We start from the raw sequence: 14,845 nt of genomic DNA, 5'->3' as shown, positions 1-14,845 counted from the left end.
CTCTCTCCCACTCCAGTTCTCCTCTTTTTTGTATCTGCATCTCTGTCAGTATATGACAGAAAGACATATTGCCAGTGTTCTGGTGAAGGAACAGTATCTTATTTGATGCTTATGAGATTTATGAGCTAAAATAAGTGCTGGTCAGCATAGATGTTAACTATTTAAAAAAATGCTGTTGAAATCATTCCAGAATTTTTTTATTTTTTTGAGTGATGACATATTAAAATAATTTACAATTCCCAGTTTGTAGTGCTGGAATAGATGACAAAGTGTGTAAAGACATTTTGAAGGTTGTTCTACAACCTCAAGATAAACAAAATAATTTACTGACATGAAGAAAGATGCCATAGAGATAGCCACACAGGAAAAGAGGGGAAATTATATGAAAGATTAAGAGCTTAATACACTTTCAGATGAAAGTATCTGTTCATGTCTTTTTGCAATTTGTATCATATAATAAATCTGTGCCACATACTTATTAGTATTACATAGACCATTAAGTAACTTCTCATCAGTTAAAATAAATCTGCTTTTGATTGTCCCATCAGTACAATGGCCCAGATGATAACTGTCAAGTAGTAAAAGCTGGAGTGGTTTTACAGATCTCAACAGATCGATTTATGCTGGTCAAGCACCTGATTAATTTTTCTTTGTACAGCAATCTCCTCACTTGGCACTTCCAAACTGCTGTTTGGGAAAGGAAGGTGATTTAACATTTGCAGTCTACCTGGGGATTTGTTTATTTTTTTTAATAAGGAAAGGTTTCTTCTGGGTGTTATATGGGGGGAGGGAACAGTAGCCCTGGAATTTACTCAAAGAGCAGCTCTTAAGCACGCAGTTGCATCATGAATATTTATCTGGCCGCATGCAAAAGCTGTGAGCCTCTTGGCGGTGCTTTTCTCCTCCAGCAAGATCTCCTCCTTTGTTTGAAGCGCGCTGCCATAGCAACGAAGGGCAGCAGAAGGCAAGGGGGCCGACAGGCATGTATATAAAGCAGGTTGGATTTTCAGGCTAATTAAAGGTTTTGTGTTCTGGGTCACCTTGTAAATGAGATATGATACTCAGAAAGCTGGGACCAAAGCTGCTCGGCAGAAAGTGGAGCAAATGCACAAAGATTCTCCTGGTGTTGAGCCTTTCTTGAACACAACCTGTAGTTGGCATGGTAAGCAATAGCAATGGCTCTAACAGACTGGTTGTGGGTCATCTTGCTAAACAGACAAATGTTATTTTTATAAGCCAGACTGTAAAACCTTTCACTGTGGGTCTGGTGAGCGATTTGTATCACTGGACTTCTATCCTCAGAATTCTTATGCTTCGCTTGCTAAAATGCATTAAAATTAATTTTGACATAGCCTGAATGAAATAGATTTGAGCAGATCTGCAAGCTAGTGCTGCTTCAAAATGTTTTGTCATCTTGATCAGTTCAGCTCTTTCAGTTTAAGGTTGGCATGCTTTTTGGTACATGCTGCACATGTAAAGCATTTCTAGTTTATCTGAGGAACACGTGTGGAGGTAGCTTGGGCCACCTGGAGCCTGGTTCCTGCATTTCCTCCATGTGTTGCCAGTGTTTATGTTTCTGATTCACTTTATAAATCTGTAATTGAAATCACACTTGACACAGCAATATTGTGAAAATTCCTATCAGCACTGCTCTTTGGAGGTGCTCCACCCTCACTCCTGTTCTTGATGACAGTGGGCTGGTAGGTTATTTAGGCAATTTAGTTTTTAAATGCTGCTTCACATAAATGAGCACCAAGGAGACTTTTAAAAACTGTACAGTGAGCCTACTATGGTAGGCTCAGGCCATATCAAGTTCTCTTCCTGACATGGCTAAGGACGTTGTGGGAACACATACCTGCAGACAGGAGCTTAAGAGCACTATGGGAACCCTCAGGTAAGGCACAGCCTGACATACCTGCACACAGCACCTTGCCTTTACACGTGCATATCTGCAAGTAGAATAGTTTGCACCTGATTTAGGGTTTTGGCATTCTTCCTGTCTTCCTTTAGCGATGTGGATCAGGCTCTTTGCTGAGAGAAATCATTGCTTGGAAGCTCAAATCAGGTACCCAGTCCATACATGTGGGGGTCATAAGGATTAGTTTTCAAGTTACATCAGAACCACTGCGTCTAACACCTACACTTGGGCTTTGGATAATTTAGTCTCAGAATGCCTGAGTGAAACTTTACGGACTCCAATATGAAGCATTTCACACAAATGTATTAAGGCTGATAAGGTAATCTATTATCTTCTAGCAATATGTATAAGCATATTTTTAAAGTTTCTTTATCTTCTTTCTAATTCTTTTGGTTTAATGTTTGTAGTCAATCTGGTTTTGTAATAAATCTAAATGCTGGTGTTGTTTACGAGCTACAACTCTTACACAACATATAAGAAACTGTATACAACATACCAAAACCAATAAATCTGCATATTCTCTCCACAGCAATGGGGCAGCATCTGCCTTTAAGACACATCAGTCCTTTGAAATTAGCAAGCAATTTGCTGATCAGTGCACCTAAAGGAGAAACAGGCAGTAAATCAATGCCCGCACTCAAGCCCCTGGGCTCTATATTTATTGCAGAAGCTGCAAAATTAAATAAGATTTTTATCCTACTGTACAGAGTCAGTTCAGACCAATGCAAGCATGAGAGAAAAGTGTCAATTCTTCAGGCAAATCTCAGTCTTTCATCCCAGACTTTCTGGTGCTGCCTCAGAGCTGTCATGAAGACAACTACTGTAAAAATGTATCAGAGCAACCTTTTTGCCTGTCCTTCAAATTGATATCACCTCTCCCAAAATACTGCTGCTTGTGCAATAGTTTTTTTCTGTTGCTTTGCCCAGAATCACCTTCAGTAATTTGCAGCAACTTATAATTATTGATGAGTCTTGAGGATGCTTTCTTTGAAAAGAATACATATTCGATTAACCATGTATTTGATAGTTAGGATTGTCTTCAGCCCCCTCTTACTCTACTGATAACCGCACAAAACTGTATGGAAAGTGTTCTGCAGTTTTCCAGCTCTTCAGTGTACCAGAGCACTTGTAGAAAACAGACAAGAAAAATTTTTATAATTCACTTCAATTTTTAATATCACTCTGGTGCTGTAGCTTTCATCTGGATGAAATTACTAAAGCAATGAGTAAAGAAAGCAGCTGTTAACAACATGCCAAAGCTTTCTGGTGAATGTGCAGAATTACAGTTCAAAAAAAGGCTCCCAGATTCTTCCATGAGGAGATGTCAGGACAGTATCCTATGTACAGTATGGTGTGTGGTTAATTCATCAGAATCTGAAAGGTGCACAGTTCCTGGTTGTATGCAGTTGGGCAACAGCATACCTGTATATGTAAATGCCATTTTTACATGTATTTATCTATAATTACTAATACATATCTGAGGTTATTCAAATGATTGTGCAACCACACGGTGTGCCAGTGTGAACTTTTACATACTCACTTAAATGTGTCTGTGTTTACTCGAACAGCCCCAGAGTGCAGTATACTTAAGAAAAGGAAATGCCAGAGCTGCGAGATCGACATTCCTTTTTTCTGTCCTTCTCAAAAGGCATCTGACCTAGTTCCCAGGTGGTTGACAGGGGTGAGTTAACATGATACAACATTAAAACTTAGTCTATTGAGCTGTTTTCAAAGCAAGCTTAATTTTATACAGTAGTAAGAGAATTTAGACGAAGCAATGTGATTTTATGTTGGAGGATCCCTGGGCAAAGAAGGATGTCTTTATATCACTCCATTCAGTATTTACTCTTAAGAAGCAGACGTATCTGGTGCAGCAAAGAAGCAGCAAATGCTCCTTGTTGTCCTTTGCCAGTATGTGTAAAAGAGGATTTTAAAACATTCTATTGATGTTGACAAAAGATTATTTCATCCTCTGAAAAAAATATTGGGTGGTTTATATATATGAACTCTAAACTGGCATATACTTTATGCAAATGTTTTTTTTAGAAGCTGCATACACTCTTTTCCTTAAGTGGCATGGTTCTGGAGAAATCAAGTGTGTGTAGAATTCTTTGTAGGACAGGAATCTGACTTGCCCAACTACATTTTTAATCCTGACATGAAAAAGAAGAACTTTTCAATTATCCAGGAATAGCAAAAGCAAGATGATGTATCAGGGGCAGCACATAATAGAGAAAAGCTAGCATAGCTTTTGGTACAGGGAAAGCTTTACATATGCACAAGGAAGGCTGTTAGAGCTCTCTAACGCTGTATGTGAGTTTTTGGACATCAATGATGCACAGATGAACTCTGCTGGGATTCCCTGACAGCCTTCAATAAGACCCCTTCTTAAAGTATCTTACGTTTAAAAAAAAAAAACAAAACACAAAAAAACCCCACACACACAAAAAAAACCACACCACAGAAACGGAAATTGAAAACAGCTCAGAGAAGCTGATCTGAAGTACTAAACAACTTCTGCATGAGGAGCAGCTGAACATAGTAGCCTTCAGCCTGGAAAAAAGATGATTGGGAAGGAAATATTACAGTTATCTATTCAACCACAGGTGATGTGAAGATGAGAGATAGAAGATGTTTGCTCCCTATGTCTTCTAGTACAAGAACTAAGAATTAAATTAGTGGATGGCAGATTTCAAATAAATGGAAGCAGATGCTTCTTCACATAATGCAAAAATGAGCTGTGAAACTCCTTATCATAAGATTTTACACATTTTTAAAGTGGAGCCCAACAAATAAATGGAGAAAAAAAAAATCCATTGAGACTTATAGAGGTCAAAGGTAATATAGATCAGGATGAGGATGTCCCTGCATGCTAAATCAATGTAGGACAGGGAAGCATACACAGAGTCACCTGTGTAGCTGCTACATTGTTCTGAGTTCTGTGCCTCAGAATCCTCTCTTCACATGTCTACTGTGTTTCTTCAGGCTGCTCTTATTCCTCAACTAATAATAAAGTTAACAAGAACAGCAGTATTTTCATTATAAGCTTTGTAACTGGAAGAGGGTAGATTTAGGTATGAGGAAGAAATTCTTTAGTGTGAAGGTGGTGAGACCCTTGAACAGCTTGTCCAGAGCAGTTGTGGAAGCACCATCCCTAGCAGTGTTCAAGGGCAGGCTGGATGAGGCTCTGAGCAACCTGGTCTAGTGGGAAGTGTCCCTGCCCATGGCAGAGGGGTTGGAATTAGCTGCTCTTTAAGAGCCCTTCCAACCTAAACCATTCTGTGGTTGTATGGTTTGTAAAATTTGAAGCCAAGTAAACAAGAGGAAAGCATTTTTACTAACTGCTTCCTTTCTTTTGCTTTTATCATAATCTCAGTGAGTTCCAGCATGGAATGCCAAAATGGTTATTCCCCCTCTACTTGATCCAAATAGAGCTTCATCGCTGAGCAGCAAGTTAGATCTTGCTTGCAAGTCTAATGCTCTGCAACCATGACTATTAACCTCTAGAGCTGACAAAGCTTACGTGTGCTGAGGAACCTCAGGAAGTTCATTCACATAAAAGCAGAATCTGTCCAAGGAAAAATGCACCTGTGAAGCTATGCAACTTCTGCAATGCAAAATGTAAGGAAATTAATTCCCAAACTGAGTAAAAAGCAATTTAAAAAGCTAACAGATAACTTACTTATTGCTTACTGTATTCTAAAAACATTTCCTGATTTGAAAGACTTCCAAGTTTCTTGAGTACCAGATGCCTATTCAATTATTTAAGTATTGTAGCCTAATATGTGATGACTAGAAATTGTATCAAATAGTCTTAGACCAAGTAACATCATATATTTGGCAAGAGATCTATTAAAAGCCATTTTTATCTGCTGAGACTTCTTGGGTCTTGGGCTTTTGACCCTGTAAGAGAATGTCTCAAAAAAGTATTTGTCAAATATAATAAAATAATAATAGTATATTTTTTAAAGGTACTAATATTTTGAAACAAATAATAAACTTGAAGATGGAATTTCTTATATATTAAAATGATAGCATCTTACTTCAGCAGTGTGTTTCTAATGTGCCCATAGGTAATACACATTCCCTACAAAAATGGCACCTACCAGTGATTTCAATGACAGTCTTCTTGTTTACTGATGAGGACTGAAAATTTCCATGACAGGGCAGAAGTGATTTGACATGTACCATTACATCTATAGAATAACAGCAATTTTGACTCCTTAGCAACATTCCAGATAAAATCTTATGAATGTCAACAATTAACAAGAAGTGTAAATGTTACTTTTGCAGCAGTAGTGGTATCAATATGGCCCAGATTCCCGCTAAGTAACTTGTTAAATAATGCACTACGAGAATAATTTCAAATTCCCTTTTCCCAGGTTATGTACAAACATAGTTTCATCTTTCTTTAAGGAATATTTGGATAAGTTTGTTTAATATAATGACCAAATTGCAAATACTGAGTAAACTAGATTCAAGTCAGATCTTTAGAAAAGGGAATGTTATGTGCTGGTTTTTAGCACATAAAGGGACTTCTTTTTCAGGAGAAGAGAAATAATTGTTTTGAATGCTTTGATACTATGCAGAAAGATTTTTCTTTTTTACTGTCTGCATTATGTCTTGTTGAGATTAAATACAATCTAGGTCTCATTAAGAAATATGCTGCAATACAGAAAATAGAGATCCCTGACTTGAATTAAGAATATTGAAAGAGCTGTTATAGAAGTATTTTGCAATGTGTGCTTCTCCATTATTTTAATGAAGAAAATATACAGAAGGATCTGAAACATATGGAAGTAATTGAAGTACATGCAATAAATGCAGTGTTTTCAGAGCAGGGCAGATACTCACCTTGACTCTGTGCTCTGTAGAGCTGGAAGAACATCTGGCAATTGCCCAGAAAGGCTACAGCCATTAATCATAGTAAAATCTGAAATGACTTTGTGTTGAAACATGAGAATCCATAAATATTCTTGACAGCAATATTTCTCTTTTATTAACTTGCTGTTAAGTTCAGAATTTGGAACACTTCTTACACATTTTTTAAGTCTTTCTTTATATAATTCAACTTTTAAATACCTTGATTTAGAGAGGTTTGGCAAAATTGGAAGTTCAGTTAGTAATTTCTAACTGATCTAGTTAAAATCTGAGAGGTCACCCAGGGCAAGAGGAAATAGATTGGATGGTTTATCTTCTCTATCTCTATGATCATAGGAGAGTCAAAGATGAGATTAGAGTACCTGGGATAACTTTATTGGAATCATACAAAAATCACTTTCAATCATTTGGCAACTGCCTTCATTGAAGAAAGTATTTTATAAAAGCATCACAATATAAAATATCTGGGAAATCATCAAACCATTACCACCACTTAGTAGTACTTTATCAACCAACTAAATTAGAAAGGTGAATCAATGAAAACCAAACTGCTCTGCCTAGAATGATTATTTTTTTTTTCAGCAAGAAACTCTCATCTGAATGGTATGAGAGTAACAGATTGCTTCAGGTGCACTGGTGCTTCATCTTATTCTGAAAACTGGCTAACAACTAAAGGACCTTGATCTGCATGAAAAAAAACTTAGCAAGAGCTACGGGTTAGAGATACAAAGAATGGGTCAGCTTCTGTAATTACCCATTATACCTGTTATATTCTGTAATTATCTATTATTTCCAAATGCTTGCTAAAATTTAAGGAAAAGAATGCTTACAGGCTTTCAGACCTTCCTTTCAGATCAATTCGTGTTGCCATTTAATTATTTTGGAGGCTTTGTTGCCTGGCTGATGTTATTTTTATGTTATTTTTAAATAAAATACAAATTCTGGCTACCTTTCCTTCCCTAAACCATGTATAAGAGAGTCACCTCTCTTCTATGCTGTGCTCAATATAGACTCTTTGGGGCAGCTGCAATAATAGTAACATGGCTAGCCTAGAAACAGTAAGTGAAACATGCACAAAATAATGGAGCAAGAGAGTGTCACAAATGTAGAACTGGAGCTGAGCAGACTGCAAAACTTGATGGTTCAGTGTTTTTTTCTGTTTGCAGGTTTTTCTACTAGCATTATTCCTGATTTATATATTCCCCAACCCAAAAAAATGCTTTCTTACAAAGACACCCCACAAAACACACTGCTGGGATCCTATAATGATGTCACCTATAAGAAATATTATTCCCTAATCTTCCATCTCCACTAACTATCCCAGTTACCATGTTTACCATGACCACCTAGTCACCCAGGGGAAGTATATGCTCCATTAGTTGTCTGTAAATCACCTCTCTTTGAGACAGGGAAGCCTGGGACCTTCCTCCCACAAGTAAGCATGGATGTCAGTGTTATGGGGGACATCTTCATTTTGGCCATAACATATTATCCACTTATATCATGCACATTTCACACATTTTTAAAGTCCTGTGTCTGTGGAGGTGCTTTTTCTCCCATGGCTTCCCCACTGCTCCAGGATGATGTCCAAACTGTGCAGGAAGCTATGGTCAGCACACAGAGGCAGATTGCAGACCTTCACACTTCTTGGTATCTCTCAGAGCGGGGCCAGCTCCCCAAGCCCTTCAGATGGGATCAGGTGGGAATATGGTGATTTATCAGCCAGGGGCAGCTAATTGCCACTGCCTACACAGGGACTTACTGGGCACGCATTGGCTGTTCAGCAGTTATAATGCCCTGGCTATCACTGACAGTCTCTGACTGTGTCACCCCCTGCATGGACCACCATGACCAGACCCCTGCTCCAGCACACTGATGTTTTATTGATCACATTAGAGCTGTTTTGAGGGGAGAGCTGCACAATTGCTCGGCTGTGGCTGAGGCTGCTGCTGGAGCCCTGGCAGGGGCTCAGCTGGCTGCTGGCAGCCACAGCTCAGTTCATGAGCCTGGCTCCAGAAACTGCATGGGAAAAACAAGACCTTATTATCCACCAAAGGTTAGGGCAGACCAAGGCCATCAGAGAGGAGCTGGACAGAGCTGGACAGGACTGCCCTGCCCTAGAGGCACCCTGGGTGTCATTCTGGAGTGTCCCTGGCTGAATTCTGCTCCATCTCCATTGCTCAACCTCCCTTCTGAAAGAGGAGCTTGTGGAAGCAGGTCTCATAACCCATGAAGAAGCCAGAAGCAGATACATTTACACTTCTACTGCTCAAAGCAGTTGAAAGAGAGGCACTGACCAAAATGGCCAAAGTTATTTTTAAAAAAGGTCTATTCATTCATCACAAAACATGGGAAGACAATAATACTTTGTATTGTTTTGGCAAAATATTATTCATTAATGCCCACTAAGTATGATCGGGTAACAATTCTTACAGGCTGGAGAAGAAAAGCAACATACAGAAGGAAATACACAGCCTTAAGAAAATATTACCTTTTATACTATAATTGTTAAATGCTGGAATTAAGAATAGTAGGATCTGTGTTAATTGGGATAACAATAGAGTAAAATTTTAAAAGCAAAATTCCTATTGTGTTTTTATAAAATATACTCTAGACTCTACTGTGATTTTGGTTTGGAAGTGTGAGAGTTATTTGTTAGAAACCTCTGCCACTCCTGTTTATTATGCAAAAAATCAACTTACTTGACTACTTTAATAATGTTGCAATAACAGCATTAAAAACAGTAAGAAGAGAGAAAGCATGAGGCCATGCTAGGGCGTTCCAAAGCTGGCACAATCAAATCCATAATGTGGTGCCAATTTCAGCAAAAACATGGCCAAAATTGAACCATGCTTTGCAAACAGATCAAATGCATAGATTTTGTCTGAGTCCCTGGTACAGTGGTTATAGACAGATGATAGGGTTGGAACAGCAGCAAAATGAGCAGCCTTTTCCACACGGTACAGGATCCTGCCTACCACAAAAGCACATTGGTATTCCTGTGGAGTGACGTGAAGGCTGTAGCTGAGACAGAAAGGATGTTTGCTGAACAATTCAGCTAATTTCAAGGGCTTCCCACACTAGGCCCACCAAAGCCTAGAAAATTCAGAGATTCTAGGAACAGAGCTTCTCTTTCACCATTCTCTGCCAAATAAATAAATCTCTCCCTACCCATCTGGTGCTCTGAAGAGGCAGAAAAGTAGCAGGGTTGTGGAGAAACGATTCAGGGGCACAGCAGGCAGGGGGCAGCTGGGATGCATTGGAACAACACAGAGAATGTGGGGGTTTCTGCTAAGGAAAGGAAATTTTTGGCTCACACACGAAAATATTTAATATTCAGAAAGTTAATTTTTGAATGCTGTTCAGTGTTTTTACATTCAAGGAACAAAGCCTCTTTCCAGCAAATCTATGAGAATATTCCTTTCCTTCTCATGCCCTTTCTTCCTACCAGCAGTAGAAGTAAATCCATACACTATAAGCTCTACTAATCCATTTTTAATTTCTATGGAATACGTAGCATGGAATACAGATGTGGAAAGCACACACTACAAAAAAGCCATACCATATAAAGCTCATTAGCTCTGAGCTGATCAACACAGAACTGGTCAGCATATAAACTGATGCAGACAGATGTGATGCTAAGCTCCTCACAACACGTAGAATGTAAATCCTGTGATAATATTTTCACAGTGTCAGCCGAACATTGTGATACTGTTAAAAATCAGTACACTAGACTCAAAATCTAAAGTAACCATATGCATAAAAACAAATATGAAAGTGGTGTTTCAACCAAAAATTATAAGCTAAAAGTTTTCTAATGGCATAATCACAAAAGATTTCAATCAAAGGAGGGAGGAACCAGAATGTAAAACCAATTATTTGATTTTTTTTTTAAAGAATCAAAAATATAAGATCTCTCCTGGTTGAAGAACCTCTTATGTAACAACATTAATGTCTCTAAAGTTACCAACAGGGATGTCCTTGCTGGTGTGAGAAACTAGAAACAGGTACAGAGACGCCCCCTAAATGTAGTGGGATTAGAAATGGATAAAGAAGATGCACTACCCAGAGAGAATTATCTTAAGAGCTCAGTTCCTCCAGAGGCCTCACCTTTGTTTCAAAGTAAACCTGATTTTGTGTATACTTTAAGCAGTTTCTAAGCCCAAGCTTTTTAAAAATGCAATGCCTTGAAAAGCAAATGAAAAAGCTTCTTGCAGCATCTCTTCCGTATTTCACCTACAGATGTAGGTGCTAGGGACAGTTTGCACTACACAGAAGCAAAGATCCCTGCACTGGTTAAATACATACTATCACCTGCAGCATACTGCAACAAAAAACATTCAATACTGACACCAGGAATAAAAAAAACAAACTTTCACTGTGATAACAGAGCCACAGAAAAAAAAAAATAAATTGTTAGCTATTTCAGCTACTTGCCCCAAGAAGAGCTTACTTTTACATTATGTCTGATTGCTCAAGGCGTTGTACAGGCAAGATGGGGAAATCTGCAGGCAGCAACACTGCAGCCCCTCTGAGCACACCTTCCAGTGCTAAACCAGCCTTGGAGTGAAGAACTTACACTTCCGTCCATCAAATCCTCTTCATTACAACTCAGGTCCACTGGCTCTTGCCCTTGCTCTCAGTCTCCACTCTCTTTTCATTAAATACTTCACACTAATCCACATGGATTTATTGTTTTCTGAATGGCAAAATCCTATGATCAAAAAAGGGCTGGAATGAACTGCAAGTCATCTTGTTTCTCCCGCTTTAAGAAAGGATCAACTATACCAATGTCTCATGAATGTTCTGATGGAAATTCAACAAGAAAACTATACCACTGCTTTGCTAGCCTTACAATAAGATTGTTTTTTAATGCCTAATCCAAATTTCTCTTTCAGCATTTCAGCCACCACCCTCTATCCTTTTTATAGCCACAAATTCTTGTTATTTGAATCAGAGAGCTGCAGAATCATATTGACTGGAAAAAGCCTCTGGAGTTCACTTAGCCTGGCTTCTGCTCCAGAGCCAGCTGCTAAGCCAGATGAGGCTGCTCAGGGCCTAGCCCAGGTGGATCTTAAAAACCTCCAAGCCTTTGTTGGAGATTCTACCACCTGTCAGGTCAACCTATTCCAGAGCTTCCCCAGGGAGTCTGTTTGCAAACAAGATGCCAGCCTGTTCTACAGAGGAATTCTGTATTTTCATTTTTAGCATGTTTTGGTTTTTTTTCCCTAAATTGGAAATGCCTAAGTTGGTGTTACAAAAACTAAAGCTACCAAGGATATTTTAAAGCATTAGACTTGTCCTGTAAAGTTCACAAATCCAAAAATCCAAATGGCAAGGACAGTTTATCTAATTCCCTTTTTTTTTTTGCCCCCCCCCCAACAAGAATTTATACACCCGGAGTAATATATTTTAGAATGAGAAGTAGATATAAAAATAAGACTTCCTGGAACCACCAGTTTTTAAGTGTTCTACTCCACCAGGTATGACACACAGGCTGGTGTCAGCCAGAGTACTTCAGTATCTTCTGGCCCCTCGTTCTATTAACGTTCTTTCTCAACTACCATTTAAGCACAGTCTCACCTTCCTGGTGCTGGCAGTTTTGCACTTAAGCTCCATTTCCCACCACGTTATATGGGCAGGGAAAAAAATACTCCAATTTTCTTTGGTGGTGCCCTGCATCCATCCCACTTGTTAGTCACAAGCCTTGCTTCAACAGCTCCTGAGGACCAAGGCAACCCAGGCAGAGCAAAATGCAAACTTGGGTGTTCTTTTTCTTCATCACTCTTTTCTGCCAAGTTAGTACAATTTTGAAAAGACTGATTAGTGGTGGAGCAAATAAAAGGAACAGCATGTGTGCAGCCTAGGGCACGGCAGGATAGTATCTGGCAGCAACTGGATGAATTTAGACTGTCAAGTAACAATCCTTAAACACAAAGGAACACCTAGTTTTCTGTTGTCATTTTTCCTTCTTATGCCAAAGCTTGGTCTGGCATAGAGCTGCTTGGCATTATGGATGGGCTTTGCTTCTGCTAGGTAACTGAGCACAGACAGTGCTTCAGGTGTGGAAACAATGGCACCAATGACTTAAAGGTATCTGAAGCCCCACAAAGGTCTTTAACAGATGAGGTAGGTCTGGTACAGAGCATGTGCATATAGTGCTATTTTGGAGCTCCTGCCCAAAACCACCAAGTTTAGCAACTAAAAGAAAGTTACCAAATTAATACATTCATTTGCTGGTGGCAAAAAAGACAGGCTCCATCTGGAATGACAAACGTAAGCACAAGAGGTTCAAGTTTTGCAAACCCCCAAGATTAAAGAGCTCATCTTGCTTCCACTCTAAAGCTTATATTCTGCACATGGATCAGGCCTTGGGCAATGAACCCAACGTGCTGCCCTGTGCTGGGGCTACCTTACCTATGAGCATTTTCAGATTTCACAGGTGAATTTGCAGCTAATCGGAAACACCTCAGGTGACAAACATTGACCACCAAAATCCCCTGCTTTAGGTACTAAAAGGAAAGTTTTCCCACAAAACCAAAATACCAAATTTACATTATCTTCAGATATAAACTTTTAACAGCCAAGTTTCTATATACATTCTACTTCTATCACTATGAGACTGAGGAATACTTTTGCACAGCTATACAGAAGAGATAACATTTAAATTTTTTTCAAATTTTTATTCAACAGCCTGCTTACAGAAAATGAACAGAATTAAACAGATGCCTACATCAAATACTATACAAAATACTAACATTGTTGAGGAGCTAGTCCCCAAATATGCTCACTCACTGTATCCTCAGCCATCTGCACTGCAGCTCAGAGAGCAAAACAAAAATATCTGAAGGTTTTCTTGGCTGCAATTCATTATGACAAGAGAAATGCAGCCCTTGACAAGCATCTGTTCAGTAGAATTTGGCATGATGAAAGCAGGCAATTGTTTTATATTGTAATTTAAAAAAAGCGCAGTTGACACATTAATTAATAATTAAGTATAATAAATACATTTCTCTTTAATGATGAGCTCACAATCCTGGAGCACACTTTTCAGAACACACAAAAAGAAATATTCTCTGCTCTGGAAATGCACTTTGCGGGAAATGCTGAGTATTGATGACTTGCAGGCAACAAGATCTCAAAAGCCTTTCAGGAAAGAATAGATCACAATAAGGAGTTACAAAGGCAACCTTTGAGTAAAAGTCTTCTGGAAGATTCAGTAGCTTCAGACCAGAACCATTAACAATCATCAAGGCTCCTTTACAGTCCATCACTGCCATTTTTAGTAGTTTCTATCAAGGCTTGGATTCCCTCTCTCTCCAATCAATGTTTTTATCCAGTGATGTCAATTTATGGAATTCCCATTATTAGAGCTATCAAAGGCCTATTTAAGGAGGAGGATCTTCTCCCCGAATAGCTTTGTATTTTGCCATGTCTTCTGGGAACACCTTTGTCAGTTCTTGAATTAACAGACTTTTAAATTTCTAGAAAGAGAAAAAAATACATCAATTGCACTTCTTTTTCTTAGACTTCAAGCAGTGTTATCTGATGAAATGTTTGTATACAACACAGTTGTACATTTCAGTGACCTAAGAGACCAGTAAGCAAAAAAAATCCCTCAAAACCCCACATGCAAACACAGGAAGCTCTGTTTACAAAATTCACAGAAAATGCTCAAGTGAAATCCACTAGGAAAGTGCCAGGAAAACTAAAATGCTTTTAATTTCCCATAATTAACTAGCATTTTCACCTAAATACAAAGTAGCTGGACCTCTCTGGTAAACTCTGGTACATCTGTCCAATTGTATTAAGCAAAGCTGACACATCCTCTTGATTTGATATGGAATCCCCTCCACCTCCAAAAAGGAAGTCACTTAGAAAGACATTAATTCTTCCTACAACTTCTGCAAGCACAGAGCACATCAAACATACGAGAAGCTGAGGACATGTGAAGATAATGTCTACATTCTGCAGCACAAACTGGCACCTTCCACACTAATTTCAAGTTCAACCAAATAATGTTTTAAAACAAAAACAGCCCTTTCC

General features: G+C 38.7%; 1 protein-coding gene across 2 annotated transcripts in view; it reads right to left on the bottom strand.

Moving 5' to 3' along the window:
- Positions 1-14,845, bottom strand: part of MED10 (mediator complex subunit 10) — a 65,556-nt gene that overhangs the window by 48,323 nt on the left and 2,388 nt on the right. The window contains exon 4 of one of the 2 annotated variants that reach the window (XM_051610020.1): positions 13,784-14,283. The exons of the other annotated variant lie outside the window; for it this stretch is intronic. Within the exon in view, the coding sequence (XP_051465980.1) occupies positions 14,188-14,283 (96 nt within the window). The 3' untranslated portion in view covers positions 13,784-14,187. Of the gene's footprint in view, positions 1-13,783; positions 14,284-14,845 lie in introns of those variants that run through there. 2 annotated transcript variants of the gene reach the window in all.

This window comes from Apus apus, chromosome 2 (genome assembly GCF_020740795.1).
Source record: "Apus apus isolate bApuApu2 chromosome 2, bApuApu2.pri.cur, whole genome shotgun sequence".
Classification (NCBI taxonomy): Eukaryota; Metazoa; Chordata; class Aves; order Apodiformes; family Apodidae; genus Apus; species Apus apus.
This window is presented reverse-complemented; position numbering and strand designations above follow the sequence as displayed.